We start from the raw sequence: 20,418 nt of genomic DNA, 5'->3' as shown, positions 1-20,418 counted from the left end.
TTCTCCACCTCCACCCAGCACCTCACTCACTGCTCATGAGATTGCAAATCATTTCAAAAACAAGATTGATGCAATTCATAGGGACATCACCACTGCACAGACATCCATCCCACTTACCAGACCTTATACTAAACCTCCCTCAACACTTTCCTCTTCTGACCTCGCTACTACCGAAGAGGTCACTAAGGTTTTCTCAGAAGCCCATCTCACCACCTGCCCCCTGGATCCTGTCCCCTCACAACTACTACGGTCAGCCTCTTCTTCCTATGCTCCCTCACTCACATCTTCAATCTTTCCCTCTCTACTGGTGCCTTCCCCTCCCCTCTAAAGCATGCGCACATCACTCCCATACTTAACAAGCCCTCCCTGGACCCCACCAACCTGAACAACTTAAGACCCATCTCCCTGCTGCCATTTACCTCTAACCTCCTAGAACGTTTAGTCTACAATCGCCTGAGCTCCTCCCTCACCGACAACAACCTTCTTCACCCTTTACAGTCTGGCTTTCACTCACTACACTCCACTGACACCGCCCTACTAAACCTCACTAATGATCTACTAACTGCTATAACCAATGGCCACTACTCCGTACTCCTCCCAACCAATGGCCACTACTCCGTACTCATCCCAACCAATGGCCACTACTCCGTACTCATCCCAACCAATGGTCACTACTCCGTACTCATCCCAACCAATGGCCACTACCCTGTACTAATCCCAACGAATGACCACTACTCCGTACTCTTACTACTTAACCTCCCTGCGGATTTTGATACTGTTTACCATCCCCTCCTCCTCAAAAAACTCCACTCTCTTGGCCTCCGAGACTCTGCTCTCTCCTGGTTCTCCTCCTACCTATCACAGCGCTTCTTCAGCATTACCTATAATGCTGCCACCTCCCCCTCACTTCCTATTTCTGTAGAGGTCCCTCAAGGCTCTGTCCTTAGACCCCTTCTCTTCTCCATCTACACCTCCTCCCTTGGTCACTTGATAAACTCCCATGGCTTTAAGTACCATCTCTGTGCTGATGACACACAAATCTATCTCTCTACCCCTCACCTCACCCCTTCAGTCTCCTCCTCACCTCACCCCTTCAGTCTCCTCCACACCTCACCCCTTCAGTCTCCTCCTCACCTCACCCCTTCAGTCTCCTCCTCACCTCACCCCTTCAGTCTCCTCTCGCATTACTAACCTACTAAGTGACATATCGGCATGGATGTCACTCCACTTCCTCAAACTCAATCTTTCCAAAACTGAGCTCTTAGTATTCCCTCCAGCCCGTGCCCCCTCCCCCGACTTCTCCATCAAGATCAATAACACAATCATCAGTCCTTCCCCTCATGCCAGGGTACTAGGTGTAATCCTAGACTCCCATCTGTCCTTTCAGTCCCAGATCCAATCACTGTCCAAATCTTGTAGACTTCACCTCCGCAACATCTCCAAGATATGCCGTTCTTAACCTCGGAAACCACTAAGCAACTTATTCACTCCCTTGTTATATCTCACCTTGACTATTGTAACTCCCTCCTCATTGGCCGACCTCATCGCAGGCTATCCCCTCTTCAGTCTATCATGAATGCTGCCTCATCCACCTTACTAACCGTTCTGTATCTGCCACCCCTCTCTGCCAATCCCTCCACTGTCCTCCATTCAGTGTCCTCTACCCCTCTCTGCCAATCCCTCCACTGGCCTCCATTCAGTGTCCTCCACCTCTCTCTGCCAATCCCTCCACTGGCCTCCACTCAATGTTCTCCAGCCCTCTCTGCCAATCACTCCAGTGGCCTCCATTCAGTGTCCTCCACCCCTCTCTGCCAATCCCTCCACTCAATGTTCTCCAGCCCTCTCTGCCAATCCCTCCAGTGGCCTCCATTCAGTGTCCTCCACCACTCTTTGCCAATCCCTCCACTGGCCTCCACTCAATGTTCTCCAACCCTCTCTGCCAATCCCTCCAGTGGCCTCCATTCAGTGTCCTCCACCCCTCTTTGCCAATCCCTCCACTGGCCTCCACTCAGTGTTCTCCACCCCCTCTGCCAATCCCTCCACTGGCCTCCACTCAGTGTCCTCCACCCCTCTCTGCCAATCCCTCCAGTGACCTCCATTCAGTGTTCTCCATCCCTCTCTGCCAATCCCTCCTCTGGCCTCCACTCAGTGTTCTCAATCCCTCTCTGCCAATCCCTCCACTGGCCTCCGCTCAGTGTCCTCCACCCCTCTCTGCCAATCCCTGCCCTCCACTCAGTGTCCTCCACCCCTCTCTGCAAATCCCTCCACTGACCTCCACTCAGTGTCCTCCATCCCTCTCTGCAAATCCTTCCACTGGCCTCCTTTCAGTGTCCTCCACCCCTCTTTGCCAATCCCTCCACTCAGTGTTCCCCACCCCCTCTGCCAATCCCTCCACTGGCCTCCACTCAGTGTCCTCCACCCCTCTCTGCCAATCCCTCCAGTGACCTCCATTCAGTGTTCTCCATCCCTCTCTGCCAATCCCTTCTCTGACCTCCACTCAGTGTTCTCAATCCCTCTCTGCCAATCCCTCCACTGGCCTCCGCTCAGTGTCCTCCACCCCTCTCTGCCAATCCCTGCACTGGCCTCCACCCCTCTCTGCAAATCCCTCCACTGGCCCCCACTCAGTGTCCTCCACCCCTCTCTGCCAATCCCTCCACTGGCTTCCCATTGCCCAACGGATAAAATTCAAAACATTAACAATAACATATAAAGTCATTTATAACTCTGCCCCAAATTACATCACCGATCTTGTCTCCAAATATCACCCAAACCGTCCTCTCCTCGCAAGACCTTCTGCTCTCTAGCTCCCTTGTCTCCTCCTCCCATGCTCATCTCCAGGACTTCTCCCATCCTCTGGAACTCTCTACCCTAATTTATCAGACTATCGCCTACTCTGCTCACTTTTAGGTGATCTCTAAAAATCTATCGCTTCAGGGAAGCCTATCCTGCCCTCAGCTAATAATGGAATCTTCTACTCCTCCTACCAGTCCATCCCCCACAGTTACTACCTTTTGTACCACTAGCCCCTCCCTTCTAGATTGTAAGCTCCCAGGATCAGGGCCCTCCTAACCCTCTTGTATTGATCTGTATTGTTGCTGTATTGTCTCCCGTTATATTGTGAAGTGCTGAGCAAACTGATGGCGCCATAAATCCTGTATAATAATAATAATATTTTTTTCTCTCATCCCGCTGGCTGAACAATAAAACTGAACCATGTAGGCCAGCTTTGGGAGCAAATATATTATCATCAACTCCTCCCCCTGAAGGGGTTCATCTGGGTTCCCACACTATATATGTGTGTATCATCATCTGCTGGAGATAAAAGACATCACAGTGACTGTGGAGGAAGAGGACGGACATGACTATGGAGGAAGAGGACGGACGTGACTATGGAGGAAGAGGACGGACGTGACTATGGAGGAAGAGGACGGACGTGACTATGGAGGAAGAGGACGGACGTGACTATGGAGGAAGAGGACGGACATGACTATGGAGGAAGAGGATGGACATGATGGGGGGTTACTGGGTGTAAATAGGAAATACCATCTTATTACCTCCTCTGCTGCTACTTCCACCGATGTCTCTTTTTCTTTGTGCCACATGGAACTTTGTCTTTATTTCAGGTCACTTCCTGTCTGTACCTGACATCCCTTCCTGTCTGTACCTGACATCACTTCCTGTCTGTACCTGACATCACTTCCTGTCTGTACCTGACATCACTTCCTGTCTGTCTTCTATAGAGACTTCCTGACTCGGTAGAAGTGAGATTATCACCTTGTGGAGCTCAGAGGAACTGCAGCCCTGAGAAGCATCTGGTAGTGTAGATCTCATTTGCTGCCATAAGTTTTTGAAGATTGAAGAAAAAAAACAAAAGAAATGTTTCTATTTTGTTTTATATTTAAAAACCTTTTGAGAAAAAATGAGATCTGCAAAATACTCATCATGCCTATTTTTAAATTCCTTGGGGTGTCTACTTTCCATAAAGGGGTCATTTGGGGGGGGGTTTGGTGCTATCCTGGCATGTCAGGGCCACCAAAACTGTGATAGGTAGTGAGGAAGTGTAATGAGGAAGTTACGCACCTTCAGGCTTTCAAAGTGGTCATTGGATTTCAGGTTCCTGTATGTGGCTAGGCTCCCAAAAAGTCTCACACATGTGGTACCCCCATACTTGGTAGAAGTAGCAGAATGTATTTTTGGGTGTAATTCCACATATACCCATGGCTTGTGTGACAAATATATCATTTAAATGACAACTTTGTGTAAAAAACGTTTTTGTAATTTTCCAGAAACTTGTGGAAATAAAAAAAATCTTCCATGGACTCAACATGCCTCTCCGCAGATAGCTTAGGGTGTCTACTTTCTGAAAAGGGGTCATTTGGGGGTGTTTGTACTGTCCTGGTATTGTAGCACCTCAAGAAATGTGATGGCAGTCAGAAAGTAAAAGCTGTGTAAATTCCATGATCTATCCCATAATTTGTAGACAATATAACTTTCACACAAAGCAATCAATATACAATTATTGGGAATATTTTTAACCAAAGATATGTAGCAGAATATTTTAGTATTTTTTAATATTTTTATGACAGAAATGAGAAAATGTTTTTTTTTTTTCAAAACTTTTTTTTCAAAATTTTTTTTGTTTATAGCACCAAAAATAAATATTGCACAGGTGATCAAATACCACGGAAAGAAAGCTCAAAAGGATGTAAATTTCATTTATGTACCGTATTGCTTGACCGCGCAATTGTTAGTTAAACTAGCGCAGCGCTGTATAGCAAAGAAATGGTGTAAATTCCATTATCTATCCCATAGTTTGTAGACGCTATAACTATCACACAAAGCAATCAATATACACTTAGTGGGATTTTTCACCAAAAACATGGAGCAGAATACATTTTGGGCTAAATTTATGACTAACTTTGAGTTTACTATATATTTTTTATAGCCGAAAGTAAACAATTTTGTTTTTCTTCAAAATTTTCGGTCTTTTTTTGATTGTAGCGCGAAAAATAAAAAGCACACGGGTGATCAAATACCACCAAAAGAAAGCTCTATTTGTGTGAAAAAAGGATGTAAATATTGTTTGGGTGCAGCATTGCATGACCGCGCAATTATCAGTGGAATTAGTGCAGCGCTGAATATCAAAAAGAGGCGTAGTCAGGAAGGGGGGAAAATACTTTGGAGGGCAAGAGGTTAATCTTGTCCAGCAAAAAAAAATTAAAATTAAAATTTCGTCATAAATTTCGTCCAGAATGTATTCTCCTCCTTGTCTTTGCTAAAAATAAAACCCCAATCCGTGTAAATGAATCGGTTTCTGTGAAAGTTGCAGCGTCTACAAATGGCGGGATAGATACTGGATTTGTATTTTTTTTACTAGTGTGATAGATATTTTGGGCCTACAGTAATTTTTACCATCATTGTGAACTTGTTTTTTTTTTTTTAAAGAAATATTTATTGGGTTTTATGTCAATAAAAAAAAGAAAACATCAAGTCATTTGGGTGTTACAAACAGAGAGAACAGATGACATTAATGACTGGATAGACATTGCAGATGATGTACATAGAGCATTGCTGGGTTCTGCTCTCCAATGTGTGTTGCAGTGAGGAGACCGGGGATCACATCAACATCTATACATCTCCACAATACATCCTACAAATGTACAAAAGGGACATAAAAGAAAGACAAAGAAAAAGGAATACAGCAGAGGGCTTAAGAAGGGGGAGGGGGGGAGAAGGGAGGGAGGAGGAAGGGGGAGGGGGGGTGGAAAGAGGGGGAGAGGGCAGAAAGAAAAGGGAGCTAGAAAGGGAATAAAAAGGAATCCCCTGATCTCTGATGTGTGGGATTAGAGAGGGATAAATAGACATACAAGTAATGCCGGAACCTCTAGTGGAGCATGTAAGTAGCACGTTGTTCAGCGACCCCTTGAAGGGGAGGGAGGGGTGGATCCTAAGGACATCATGGCCTCATGCTCATATGTTAGATTTAGATGGGTTGACCTCCATGGAGCAGAGGGATCTCAGGACCACTAATGCCTTAATAAATACATTATCCATACATTTTAGTCAGAAGTGGAGACAGTGTTCTGGAGGGGGTGTAGGTGGGGGCAGGATCTGCCATAGCATTTTCCAGAAGGCTTCTTTGTTCAGATAGAATGTTTTTGATACGTATATTTGCCATTTTCATGCGAAAGAGTCCGATTTGTTTGGACAGGATGAGAAAAGATCAAGTTTGTCTGTATGGAGGAGGCGGGTGAGATCCTTTTTGATGTCAGATATGGTTGGTGGTGTACCATCTACTCATTTTTTCAGGATGGCTCATCTTGCCATCAGGAGGCAAGAAGACATCCAAGACTTGTTTTGTTGAAGAAGTGACTTGAGGCCCCTGTGAAGCATGAAAAGGGTAGAGTCCAAATTGCCGAATAGTAGATGTATTGGAGATTTAGGGAGTTTAACTCCTGTCACAAATTGGATGAAAGATAGCGCTTGATCCCAAAATGTGGAGATAGGATGGCAAGTCCAAAATCTGTGTTTAAGGTTTGGTAGGTTACAGAGGCAGAGAGGACATTGAGACGTGTTTGATGCGGACTTGGAGGAAGAGCGAGGCATGTAGGCCCGATGCATAATTTTCAGTTGCTGTTCCTGACAGAACTCGTTCGTAACATATGCACAGGTGGTGTTGAAGCCTGCCAACATGTGTTCCACAGTAAGTCCTGGAAGTCCTTGACCCATGAGGTCACAGATGTAGACTCTAAAGGTTTAGTAAAGCAAGGGTTAAGTGGGGAGTAAATATCTGAAGTCTTGAACCTGCCTCTGCTCAACAGAGTGTCAACCAATGTGGTTTGAAAAAGAGAAGGCTTGTCAGGAGCTGGTGATTTCACAAAGTTTATTACTTGCATTGCATATATAAAATGGTGTGAAGGCAAGTCCAGGGTCCCTAATGTCCGCAGGATTGGTGGAGGTTTACCGGAGGAAGAGTCAAAGATTGTGGAACAAGTGTAAGGTCTTGGGTGTGCCATTTAGCGTAGGCCGCGTATTGTTGTGGATGAGGGAAAGATGGATTACCATGAATAGGGAGGTAGAGGGAAACCCATGGGGACACTCCCAATTTGCGTCTGATTTCTCTCCAGGCCACCAATGTGTCACGTAAAAGAGGATTGTTTTTTAGGGAAGTTGGAAGCTGGTTTATATTGCATGTAAAATAGCAGCTACATTGTGCGGGTTACCATGTCAGATTCTAGCTGGTGGAGTAAATAGACGACTTGGATAGCCAGTGTAGACTGATGTGTAAGAGACATGCAAGGTTATATATGTGAATGATGGGAAGGCCCGATCCCCCCTCGCTCCTCCGGTATGTGAATGTTGGGAAGGCCCGATCCCCCCTCGCTCCTCCGGTATGTGAATGTTGGGAAGGCCCGATCCCCCCTCGCTCCTCCGGTATGTGAATGTTGGGAAGGCCCGATCCCCCCTCGCTCCTCCGGTATGTGAATGTTGGGAAGGCCCGATCCCCCCTCGCTCCTCCGGTATGTGAATGTTGGGAAGGCCCGATCCCCCCTCGCTCCTCCGGTATGTGAATGTTGGGAAGGCCCGATCCCCCCTCGCTCCTCCGGTATGTGAATGTTGGGAAGGCCCGATCCCCCCTCGCTCCTCCGGTATGTGAATGTTGGGAATGCCCGATCCCTCCTCGCTCCTCCGGAGATAGAGGTTTTGCAAAGCTATGCGTGGATGGCGACCCCTCCAGAGAAATTGTGAGAGAGCTGTGTTTAGTTTGGTTACGTCTCCATGCCGGAGTAGTAGAGGAATGGATTGAAGTGGATAAAGTACTTCTCACACGTGGAAACAGCTAGCAGACGCCTCTACCCTCCCCCACTCCCCATCTATTTCTCACACGTGGACACCGCTAGCAGACAACTTTACCCTCCCCCACTTCCCATCTACTTATCACATGTGGACACCGCTAGCAGACACCTCTACCCTCCCCCACTTCTGCTCTACTTCTCACATGTGGACACTGCTAGCAGACACCTCTACCCTCCCCCACTTCCCATCTACTTATCACACGTGGACACTGCTAGAGACACCTTTACCCTCCCCCACTTCTCATCTACTTCTCACACGTGGACACTGCTAGCAGACACCTCTACCCTCCCCCACTTCTGCTCTACTTCTCACACGTGGACACCGCTAGCAGACACCTCTACCCTCCCCCACTTCTCATCTACTTCTCACACATGGACACTGCTAGCAGACACCTCTACCCTCCCCTACTTCCGCTCTACTTCTCACACGTGGACACCGCTAGAGACACCTTTACCCTCCCCCACTTCTCATCTACTTCTCACACGTGGACACTGCTAGCAGACACCTCTACCCTCCCCCACTTCTGCTCTACTTCTCACACGTGGACACTGCTAGCAGACACCTTTACCCTCCCCCACTTCCTCTCTTTCTCACACGTGGACACTGCTAGCAGACACCTCAACCCCACTTCATCCAAGGAGATCCCATTACTCCATCTTCTCTGCAGATTTGACCCAGTCATTATCATCCCCTATACTCCAACTGTTGAAGGGCCCCATCTATAGCCAGCAGAAGATGAACTCTCCTTGGTCTCCATATACTGTATATCCATCAGTAACTCAGAGATGCTCCCACTTTCCATTAGCCAATCTCTGCTCCTCATCCCTCCACACCCGCCCTATATACAGTCCAGGCGTGGCAGTCCCGGGAGTGCAGCTGTAGCTGTGTGAAGCCTGAATGTCCCAGTAGGAGGAGTTCTGCCCGCAGTGTGAGCTGCACTCCTGGAGGACCCTGTTCCAGTCTATGCTGCACCACCCCCAGCTTCATGATTGGCCTTCCTCTGCCTCATTGTCTGATATCAATTGTCCGTGTATTGCTACATGTTGGGGATTTCTGCTACAAATCTGAACTAGGAATAGAGAAAGGGAGAAAGGATGGCGCTCTACTTCCTGCTCTCTGTGCTTTCCATCCCCCATCAACCAATCACAATGTGTCCACAATCATCATGGAAATGATCAGATCAATAAAACGTTTGTCATAGACAGACCATCATGTGCCGATCATATACACAGACATTTGTATCACGGGAAACATACAAGAAACATGTATGGAGAAAGACACGGGAAAGTCCCAATATGTGCATTCACCAATCACTCCTTCATTCCCGGTATACACACAATTCCATTGCTTCCATGTGTACACCATCAGTCACTCTTCTAGAATTGGGACATTTTATTACCACCCACCTCTTCAGTGATCCCCCACCATGCAAGTATTGTCCTCACCAACAACTGTGGGCCTAATGAGTGCTTGGAACATTTGTCCACAAAGTATTATAATAGACCTCCAAGTGCTTGTGAAATCTCCCGCCACAAAATGTACTCAGCCAATCCCAGGGCAGGACTCTATTTTTATTCTTCTCCTGCTATCAATGGCCAACCCGGTCCCACACTTCATCCATGTCTTTGGGGACATCAGATCTCCTTATCAACTGTTTCTTCCATGATGAAGATCAGCCATGGAGTATATCTGAGGTGTATATCAGGGTGTGCTTCTTCCCCACATGAGAGCTGGGATGTCCAGCAACATTCATCTAGAAGACATTTCCCGCACTCAAGGCACGAATACACCTCCAGGGTTGTGTGGGACCCCTGATGTACAGGAAGACAGGACTTCAGTGAGGAACATTTCCCTCACTCAGGACAGGAATATGGCTTCTCCCATGTGTGAGATGTCTGATGTCTGGAAAGATGCGACTTCACTGAAAAACATTTCCCGCACTTAGGACAGGAATACGGCTTCTCCCCCGTGTGAGATCTCTGATGTGTGTAAAGATGGGACTTCTGTGAAAAACATTTCCCGCACTCAGGACAGGAATACGGCTTCTCCCCCGTGTGAGATCTCTGATGTGTGTAAAGATGGGACTTCTGTGAAAAACATTTCCCACACTCAGGACAGGAATGCAACTTCTCCCCCGTGTGAAATCTCTGATGGCTGTAAAGATTGGACTTCTGTGAAAAACATTTCCCGCACTCAGGACAGGAATATGGCTTCTCCCCTGTATGAGACATCTGATGTTTGTAAAGATTGGACTTCACAGAAAAACATTTACTGCACTCAAGACAGGAATATGGCTTCTCCCCCGTGTGAGATCTCTGATGTCTGTAAAGACTGGACTTCTCTGAGAAACATTTCTCACACTCAGAACAGGAATACAGCTTTTCCCCCGTGTGATATCTCTGATGCTTGTGAAAATGGGATTTCAATGAAAAAAATTTCCCACACTCAGAACAGGAATATGGTTTCTCCCCTGTGTGAGATCTCTGATGTGTGTAAAGATTGGTCTTCTGTGAAAAACATTTCCCGCACTCAGGACAGGAATACGGCTTCTCTCCTGTATGAGATCTCTGATGTGTGTAAAGAATAGACCTATCTGAAAAATATTTCCCACACTCATGACAGGAATACGGCTTCTCCCCTGTGTGAGATCTCTGATGTGTGTAAAGACTGGACTTCTGTGAAAAACATTTCCCGCACTCAGGACAGGAATATGGCTTCTCTCCCGTGTGAGTTCTTTTATGCACATTAAGATGGCATTTAAAATGAAATCCCTTCCCGCACTCAGTACAGGAGAAGCTCTTCCCTGTTGGAAGGCCGGCCCGGTCCCGCACTGTCTGAGGTTCCTCAGGATACGAGGAATCCGATGGTCCATCTACACTGGGTGGTGCCGGATGGACATTGGAGGGAGCCGGGTTTTCTCCTGGACTATACTGTGTGATGTCCTCATCTTCTACTTTCCAGTCTGGAGACAAAGTGAGACAATCCTCGGAGGTTTTCCTCATCTCCCGGCCATGGACTAAAATACAAAGACAAAGAGGATTACTAGACAGGAGCTGATTGGTTCCCCCAAACCAGGACTCCGCCCACATCAGGCAGCTTGGTCTCTGAGGAGCTTACAATTCCACCCTCAAGGGAACTAGGAAATGGCTCCTCTGATCTCCTACCAGGTCATTTCTTTATTCATGGACCTTAGTCAGAGAGTGAGGAAACAACCAGAACTGTCTTTTATAGGAGGGACAGTGATGAGGGGATTATAGGACGAGGGTCCCCACCCCCTCTATCACTCATCACCATCTTCCCAACACAAGAAGTACTGCACTTCCTTATTTACTCCATGATTTAGTCATGAAGAACAGCGGGGCTGAGCCCCACCAGAGGTCAGAGAGTGAGGATGGGGGGAGAACAACCAAGATGAAGACTGGACTGATCCTGAAGACCACCATCATTGGGGTATTGACTCCTCCCTCATTATCACTTTCTGTTTAAGGGTCCAAAGTTGGAGGATGTTATCACATTATTATCACCATGTAAAAGTCTGTGCTCCAATCACATCATCCGATATAAAATGTCCAGCTGGGAGGAAATGGGTGTAACAAAAGAGAATCCATATTATGTGTATATATAGCAGTGGGGGGAGGGGGGGAGAGCAGAAGTCAGAACCATGGAATGTACAACAGAGTATATAGTGCAGGGGTCAGGAGTATGGAATGTACAACAGAGTATATAGTGCAGGGGTCAGGAGTATGTAATGTACAACATAGAGTATATAGTGCAGGGGTCAGGAGTATGTAATGTACAATATAGAGTATATAGTGCAGGGGTCAGGAGTATGTAATGTACAACATAGAGTATATAGTGCAGGGGTCAGGAGTATGGAATGTACAACATAGAGTATATAGTGCAGGGGTCAGGAGGATGTAATGTACAACATAGAGTATATAGTGCAGGGGTCAGGAGGATGTAATGTACAATATAAATTATATAGTGTAAGGGTCAGGACTCATAATATTGGTATTCAGCAATCAGTGGTGGCCTAGATGTTCACATGAGACAAGCTGCAGAGGTCTCACACTGCTGCCTCCTGTCTCCTGAGACTGAATCCATTGTTTCTATGTGTTTATCAGATGATGGGGGATCTAGGTGGATCCTCCGTACTGCTCTCTCCTTTACAATAAAGTCTCCTCTTACCCGGTGATGTGAGGGGCGGCTGATTGTCCATCATGACGTCCTTGTAGAGATCCTTGTGTCCTTCTAAATACTCCCACTCCTCCATGGAGAAATAGACAGTGACACCCTGACACCTTATAGGAACCTGACACACACAATGATACAGTCACCATCCAGACACATCCCTTGTCTGTTACTGGAGAATGTCCCAGAATTCCCGGCACCGCTCACCTCTCCTGTCAGCAGCTCCATCATCTTCTTGGTGACTTCTAGAATCTTCTGTGTCTTCTGTCTTGTAGGGATCAGGGATGGAATTGGGGGGATGGTGATGGGATTCTGGATTCTCGAGGATCTTGTGGTCATACGATGAGATCTTCTTCTTGTGTCATTGTCGGTAGATTTCTTCATGACTCCTGTACAGTTCTGTGTGATACAAAGAGGTCTTACCTGTCCATAATGGACAACAAGAGGAAGTACTTGGTATAGCAGAGTCCAATGTTTGGTGAAAGGATTGGTGCAAAGCTGAAGGTTTTGGTTCTGTTAGTCATGATGCCATCAGGTGGTCTGACATTGAGCTGTACAATAGAGATGGTCTGCATCCCTCACACAAGGGCGCTCAGCTCCTTACTATGGAATTTAGGAGGTTTTTGGACATGCATTTAAACTGAGAAATGGGGGCAGAGATGTCATTGTTGAGGATCATTTCTGTCTCCAGCAGGCTGAAACAAATGTGAGGTTGGTGTTGTTCAGGACAGAGTTGCTCGAAGTTTAGGCAACAAGCTTTGTGAGCTGACAGCTCTTATGTCTGGGGACCACTTGTACCTTCTTGTAATTACAGAGACGTGGTTCAAGGATTCAGATGACTGGGAACTATACCAGGCTATACACTATACAGGAAAGACAGAGTAGGGGGGAGGGGAGGTGGAGTTGTCATATATGTCAGAAATAGCATATGGAGAACATTAATTCAAACAACAAATGAAATACTGGAAACCTTCTGGGTCTGCCTTCCAACCAGAGAGGGATCTTCCCTTAGAATTGGTGTCATATACAGACCCCCAGGACAGACTGAAGATTAGGAGGACTTCTTGATTGATGAGATAACTCAAATGGCAATGAAGGGGGAGGTTTTTATTATGGGTGACGTCACCACGCCTGACATTAACTGGAAATCTCAAACTGCTATTACAAGCATTACAGGGATGTAATGGAAGCACTGAATGGTGCTTCTCTAAAACAGTAAAAAGTCCAACCCAAGGCGATCATATTCTAGACCTAGTACTGACAAATGGGGATCGACTGTCTAATGTTGAGATGGGAGAAAATTTGGGTTCTAATGATCACCAATGTCTTTGGTTTGATATTAAAATAAGAACTGAAAAATCATATACAAAAACAAAAGATTTAGATTCCAAAAAGACAAATTTTGGTGAATTGGGTGAATTTCTAAAAAATGAGTTGAAAGGTTGGAGTAAAAGGACCGGAGTAAGTAATCAGTGGGCACTGTTAGAGTCTACCATCCTGGAGGCAACTAGATTATATGTCAGGCAAGTTAGTAAGAATAAACAGAAGAGACAACCAATATGGTTCACTAAAGAGAGAAGTAGGATAGTAAAGGAAAAGAAATCATCATACAGGAGATTCAAGGAAACAGGAGGTGGAGGTGACAGAGAAGAGTATAAAAATGTACAAAAGGAGGCCAAACACATTATCAGCGCTGCCAAAGCACAGAAAGACGAGGAAATTGCTAAATCTATGAAGAAAGGAGATAAAACATTTTATAGCTACATTAGTGATAGAAAAAATACGATGGGATCACTAAAATTAAAACTGGGCACAACACCTACTGTATGTTGAGGGAGACCTGGATGTAGCAAACCACTTAAACAATGACTTTTGTTTAGTCTTCTCAGAAATAAATTATACTAATAATAATAAGATGGGAAATCATATTGGTTCCAGTAATGATGGATCATTTTTAGGTTTTCTGGAGACAGAGGTAGCAGAGGAAGTTGCTCGATTAAAGCTTAACCCCTTGGCGCCGGCGTCTCCCTGCCCTTTAAGGGTTTCAGAAGCCGGGAGGAGGACGGGGTTTTTGTCAGGGAGCGAGGAGCCAGACACACGAGGTGCAATTAAAGGTAGGTTTATTGTACAAAAACAAGACATAGTCTATCGAAGTCCAACAGCAACAGCAGATGACTGGGTAGGACAGTAGCCAGGAAGAATGGTCGCCAGAGCTGGGGTCAGAAGCCAGGAAGGATGATCACCAGAGCCGGGGTTCAGAAGCCAGGAAGGATGATCACCAGAGCTGGGGTCAGCAGCCAGGAAGGATGATCGCCAGAGCCGGGGTCAGAAGCCAGGAAGGAGTCTTGCCAAAACCGAGTCGGTATCCAGGAGAGCAATGAGAAACTAACAGGAGCTTGTTGCAATGCAACAAACAGGACATGAATGCAATGAGCAGCTGCAGACAGCAGGCTTAAATGTGATAAGCCGCCACCTCCTGGAGGAGGAGCCAGAGAGGCCTGAAAGCATTAAGGATCCCACAATGCTTTGCAGACACCTAAGATGGATGCCAGCACATGGAGCAGCACAAGCCCTGAGGAAAGGTAGGACCTTGATAGTACCTCCTCCTCAAGGATCCCTCCCCCTCCGTGGCTCAACATAAGGCTTCTGGGGAAAGCGGGCGTGAAAAGCGTGGAGGAGGGCAGGAGCATGAACATCCGCGGAAGGAACCCAGGAACACACCTCGGGACCATAACCACGCCAATGGACCAGGAACTGCACCCAACCGCGGACCAACCGAGAATCCAGGATGGGGCTCACCTCATACTCCTCATTACCGTCAACCTGGATAGGATGAGGCAGAGGCGGAGAGGCAGTAAAGCAATTACAGACCAGAGGCTTCAACAGGGATACGTGGAAGACATTGGAGATACGCATCCCAGGAGGAAGAGCAAGGGCATAGGCAACCGGGTACACCCTGCGGAGGATGCAGAAAGGACCAACATAACGGGGAGGCAGTTTCGGTGCAGGCACCTGAAGATTGAGGTTACGAGTGGACAACCACACCCGATCTCCGACCTGGTATGAAGGAGCGGGCAACCGTCTACGATCAGCCTGGAGCTTCTGGCGCTGTGCTGAGTCCTTCAAGGACATCTGGATCTGCCCCCATGAGGAACGCAGGGCAGCAAGATGGTTATCCACAAGAATGTGCTGTGGCGAGAACAACTCAGGCAATACAGCGGGTTGTAACTCATAGTTGGCCATGAAGGGAGACATCCCAGAGGAGGAGGTGACAGCCGAGTTCCTCGCAAACTCTGCCCATGGCAGGAGATAGACCCAATTGTCTTGATGGTCTGATATATAGCAGCGAAGGAATTGTTCCAGGGCCTGGTTGGAACGCTCCACAGCCCCATTGGACTGCGGGTGGTAGGCCGAAGAGAAGGAGAGCTCGATACCCAACTTGGAGCAGAAGGCGCGCCAGAACCTAGACACAAACTGACTCCCATGGTCCGAGACACCTTGGGCAACCCATGCAAGCGAAAGATCTCCCTGGCGACAACCGTAGCCAGTTCTTGCGCCGTTGGCAATTTTTTGATCGGAACACAATGGCACATCTTGGAAAAACAATCAATGACCATAAGAATGACCGTATGGCCTTGAGACGCAGGGAGGTCCACAATAAAATCCATGCCCAGGTGTGACCAGGGACGCTCCCCATTGGGAATGGGTTGCAGAAGGCCCAATGGAAGATGCCAAGGAGATTTATTCTGGGCACAGACCGAACATGCTGCTACATATGAGGCAATGTCAGAATGGAGAGATGGCCACCAGAATAACCGAGAAATGACCCAGGACAACTGGTTCCTACCTGGATGACCGGCAGTCTTGGAATTATGGTAGGTACGCAGCAAGCGGGTATGCAATCCCTCAGGTATGAAACATCTGCCAGTCGGTCTCTCAGGAGGAGCATCAGTTTTAGCCGCCAAAATCTGCTCCCCAAGGGGAGAAGTCAGGTTGGTAAGAATGGCAGCCAGGATCTGGTCCGGAGGTATGACCAAGGTAGGCTCAGAGTCCTCCCTGGATAGCTCAGAGTATTGCCACGACAAGGCATCATCCCTGACATTCTTGGAGCAAGGCAAATAGGAGACCACATAGTTAAAGCGTGACAAGAACAGAGCCCATCTGGCCTGACGGGGCATCAACCTCTTAGCCTCTGAGAGAAACGTCAGGTTCTTGTGGTCAGTGAGAATGAGAACTGGAAACCCAGAACCCTCGAGCAGGTGCCTCCATTCCTTGAGAGCCTGAATAATGGCCAACAACTCCCTGTCTCCAATCTGGTAGTTGCATTCTGCGGAGGAAAGCTTCCTGGAGTAGAACCCACAGGGAAGTAGGGGTCCATTGGGTGACCGATGCTGAGACAAGAGGGCGCCTACTCCCCTCCCAGATGCATCAACCTCGAGGACAAAAGGCAACCCAGGATTGGGGTGAGACAGTATAGGAGCCAAAGTGAAGGCGGATTTCAGAGCTTCGAAAGCTAAAATGGCCTCGGGTGACCACTTGTGAGGATTACTGCCCTTGTTGGTCATATCTGAGAGAGGCTTGGCCAGCGTGGAGAAGTTCCTGATAAACTTCTGATAATAGTTGGCGAATCCCAAAAAGCGCTGAATGGACCAAAGACCACTGGGACGAGGCCACTGCAGAACCGACGAAACCTTCTGAGGGTCCATGGAAAAACCCACAGCGGAAATGATTTAGCCCAAAAAGGCAACCTGCGATCTGTGAAATTCACACTTCTTGAGCTTACAGAAAAGCTCGTTCTCACTTAACCGTTGCAGCACCCGCTTAACATCCTGGATGTGAGACTCCATAGACGCAGAGTAAACCAGGATGTCATCCAAGTAAACCACCACGCACTGCTGCAACAAGTCACAAAAGACATCATTAATGAACTCCTGAAAGACTGCGGGCGTGTTACACAACCCGAAGGGCATAACCAGGGATTCATAGTGACCGGTTCTGGTGTTGAACGCGGTCTTCCACTCGTCACCCTCCTTGATCCGTACGAGGTTGTACACAGCCCTAAGTTCGAGTTTAGTAAAGACCGTTGCTCCCTTGAGGTGTTCAAACAACTCGGTAATCAACGGAATTGGGTAAGCATTCTTAATCATGATTTGATTGAGGCCCCTAAAATCAATGCAATGCTTCAACTCACCGCCCTTCTTTTTCATGAAGAAAAAGCCAGCTCCTGCTGGAGAAGTAGACTTGCGAATGTGCCCCCGGGAAAGCGCATCCACAACGTACTCCTCCATAGCCTGATTCTCCGCAACCGAAAGAGGATACACCCTGCCATGCAGAGGAGTGGCACCGGGTTGTAAGGTTATGGCACAATCGTATGGACGATGAAGAGGCAGAGCACCGGAGCGCACCTTGTCAAACACGTCCAGGTACTCCCCATATTCAGTGGGCAACACAGAGTCTGAGGAGGCACACAACACCTTAACAGGTCCACGGATGCAACCGGCCCCACACTGGCGACCATGAGAGAATCTCGGCCGACCGCCAATCAAAGGTCAGATTGTGCTTCTGAAGCCAGGGATAGCCCAAAACTACGGAGTAGTGCGGGGAAGAAATTACCTGGAAACAGGCCAACTCCCTGTTAACAGCCCCAATAACTACTTCAACCGGCAGGGTCTCGTGGGTAACCTGCGACGGTTGCAGGGACCTGCCATCTATCGCCTCGAGGACCAATGGAGTAACTCGAGCTTGCAGAGGAATGGAGTACTGGGCAGCAAACAAACTGTCCATAAACAACCCGCCAGCCCCAGAGTCTACCAATGCCTGGGCCGTCACCGAGCCTTCCGCCCAAGAGAGGACAACAGTGATTAGCGGTTTATCCTTACGGGAAACCGGGGACAAGGAAACTCCACCCAAGATCTTCCCCCGACAGGATCTCAGGTGCAAGCGTTTCCCAGACGGACTGGACAAGACTGCCGAAAATGCCCACCGAGACCACAGTACAGGCAGCGACCTTCCCGACGCCGAGAGGCCCGCTCCCTCTCGGAAAGGTGGGCAAACCCCAGCTGCATGGGCTCACCGCCAGACAAGCCATCCCCAGGAGGCATGGGAGGAGAGGGAGGAACGGGTGAGACAGAAAACGTAGGCGCCAATTGGTTAGGAGGCCTCCGCAGATGCTCCTTACATGAAGGCCTCTCTCTGAGCCTGGTGTCAATCAGGATTAGCAAGGAAGTGCCTCTAGCTCCACAGGCAGTTCTTTGGCTGCAATCTTGTCCTTCAACACATCTGAGAGACCATGAGAGAAAGCAGCCACCAGAGCCTCATTGTTCCAACCCACCTCTGCCACCAGGGTACAAAAGTCTATGGTGTACTCGGCAACGGTTCATGAACCCTGATGCATGGACATGAGCAGCTTAGCAGCAGAGGCGGAGCGAGCAGGCATATCGAATACCGTACGGAAGGAGGCAACAAAACCAGTAGTGAGATTAGGAAGCCCACCTTTGACCTCTCCGTAGGAAAAGCGTGGGGTATCAATTCAAAATATATGCCCACTTGGTTAAGAAAACCCCGACACTGACTCGGCTCACCCCCCAAGTGCTGTGGAAGGGGGGCTGAACCAGTCATGCCTCTGGGCACCGCAGGTGCGGCAGCAGATGTGGAGGTAGGCAACCAGAGCGACATCGGAAGCAACCACAGGAGTGAAAACCAGCCTAATAGCACCAGGAGCAAGGTGCGCTGTGCATGCAAGCAGGGTTTGCAACGCCTGAGCGAACTGATCCAACAAGCGATCCTGCTGATCAAGTCTGGCAACCAACATAGGGAGCGAGAGCGTATCTGCACCGTCAGGATTCATGGCATTCGTGTAGTGTCAGGGAGCGAGGAGCCAGACACACAAGGTGCATATAAAGGTAGGTTTATTGTACAAAAACAAGAGCCTATGCAAGTCGAACAGCAACAGCGGATGACTGGGTAGGACAGTAGCCAGGAAGAATGGTCGCCAGAGCCGGGGTCAGAAGCCAGGAAGGATGATCGCCAGAGCCGGGGTCAGAAGCCAGGAAGGATGATCGCCAGAGCCGGGGTCAGAAGCCAGGAAGGATGATCGCCAGAGCCGGGGTTCAGAAGCCAGGAAGGATGATCACCAGAGCCGGGGTCAGAAGCCAGGAAGAATGATCGCCAGAGCCAGGGTCAGAAGCCAGGAAGCATGATCGCCAGAGCCGGGGTTCAGAAGCCAGAAAGGATGATAACCAGAGCTGGGGTCAGAAGCCAGGAAGAATGATCGCCAGAGCCGGGGTCAGAAGCCAGGAAGCATGATCGCCAGAGCCGGGTTCAGAAGCCAGGAAGGATGATCGCCAAAACCTAGTCGGTATCCAGGAGAGCAATGAGAAACTAACAGGAGCTTGTTGCAATGCAACAGACAGGAAACGAATGCAATGAGCAGCTGCAGACAGCAGGCTTAAATGTGATAAGCCACCACCTCCTGGAGGAGGAGCCGCAGAGGCCTGAAAGCATAAAGGATACCACAATGCTTTGCAGATACCTAAGATGGATGACAGCACATAGAGCAGCACAAACCCTGAGGAAAGGTAGGACCTTGACAGTTTTAGGGTCACGTGACCACCGTGATTATCTGTCACGGTGGACACATGATCGGGAAAGGTCCTGAGCACAAGAGGAGATCCGGACCTTTCCGTGAGTACCGGACATGTGTGCTGGGAGCATGCAGGGCATGCACTCTCATCACATATGGTTTTCTTAATTGCACGCAAATGAGCGGCCACTTGGCATCAAGGCCCAGATGCCAGGGGGCCACACATTTGCATGCAGCCGGCGCCAAGAGGTTAATAAAGCAATGGGCCCTGATGGATCATCCCAGAGTTCTCAGAGAACCTCGAGGTCTAGTTGTTGGACCAGTAACTGATCAATCTCTCCTAACAGGAGAAGTTCCCCATGACTGGCGGAGGGCGTATATTGTACTGATCCACAAGAAGGGCAGCAAGGTAGAAGCCGGCAATTACAGGCCAGTAAGTCTAACATCGGTGGTAGTCAAGTTAATGGAATCACTCCTGAAAGAAAGGATCACTGATCATCTAGAAACACACAACTTGCTGGATCCAAAGCAGCATGGCTTTGCTGAGGGCAGATCATGTCAGACTCATCTGATTGGACTTTTTGACTACTATATTACCAATGTTTTGGACCAGGGGGGTGCTGTAGACATAGAATATCTTGATTCCAGCAAGGCATGTGATACAGTTCCACATAATGATCTAATACAAGAGTTGGACAAGCTAGGACTTAGCCCTTGGGGGGTTCAGTGGATGTGCAGTTGGCTAAAAGATAGATACCAGAGTGTGGATGTAAATGGGGTTCACTCGG

General features: G+C 48.2%; 1 protein-coding gene across 1 annotated transcript; it reads right to left on the bottom strand.

The window, feature by feature from the left end:
* Nucleotides 1-11,809: 11,809 nt before the first annotated feature.
* On the bottom strand, nt 11,810-12,726 carry LOC149433105 (uncharacterized). Its single transcript, XM_089664645.1, has 2 exons — nt 12,256-12,726; nt 11,810-12,169 (listed from the first exon to the last, which is right to left on the bottom strand). The coding sequence occupies exons 1-2, from the start codon at nt 12,430-12,432 to the stop codon at nt 11,978-11,980; spliced, it is 369 nt and encodes a 122-aa protein (XP_089520771.1). The 5' UTR covers nt 12,433-12,726; the 3' UTR covers nt 11,810-11,977.
* Between the last annotated feature and the right edge of the window lie 7,692 nt (nt 12,727-20,418).

Source organism: Staurois parvus, unplaced genomic scaffold, assembly GCF_062004578.1.
Source record: "Staurois parvus isolate SC_StPar_1 unplaced genomic scaffold, SC_StPar_1.0 ptg001978l, whole genome shotgun sequence".
Taxonomy (NCBI): domain Eukaryota; kingdom Metazoa; phylum Chordata; class Amphibia; order Anura; family Ranidae; genus Staurois; species Staurois parvus.
This window is presented reverse-complemented; position numbering and strand designations above follow the sequence as displayed.

What these genes read in the sequence shown, in the direction of transcription:
- LOC149433105 (XM_089664645.1), bottom strand. Translation starts at nt 12,432, where the DNA reads ATGAAGAAATCTACCGACAATGACACAAGAAGAAGATCTCATCGTATG. An exon ending in TGGAGCTGCTGACAGGAGAG is followed by an intron (nt 12,170 to 12,255) that starts GTGAGCGGTGCC and finishes TGTGTGTGTCAG; the next exon opens with GTTCCTATAAGGTGTCAGGG.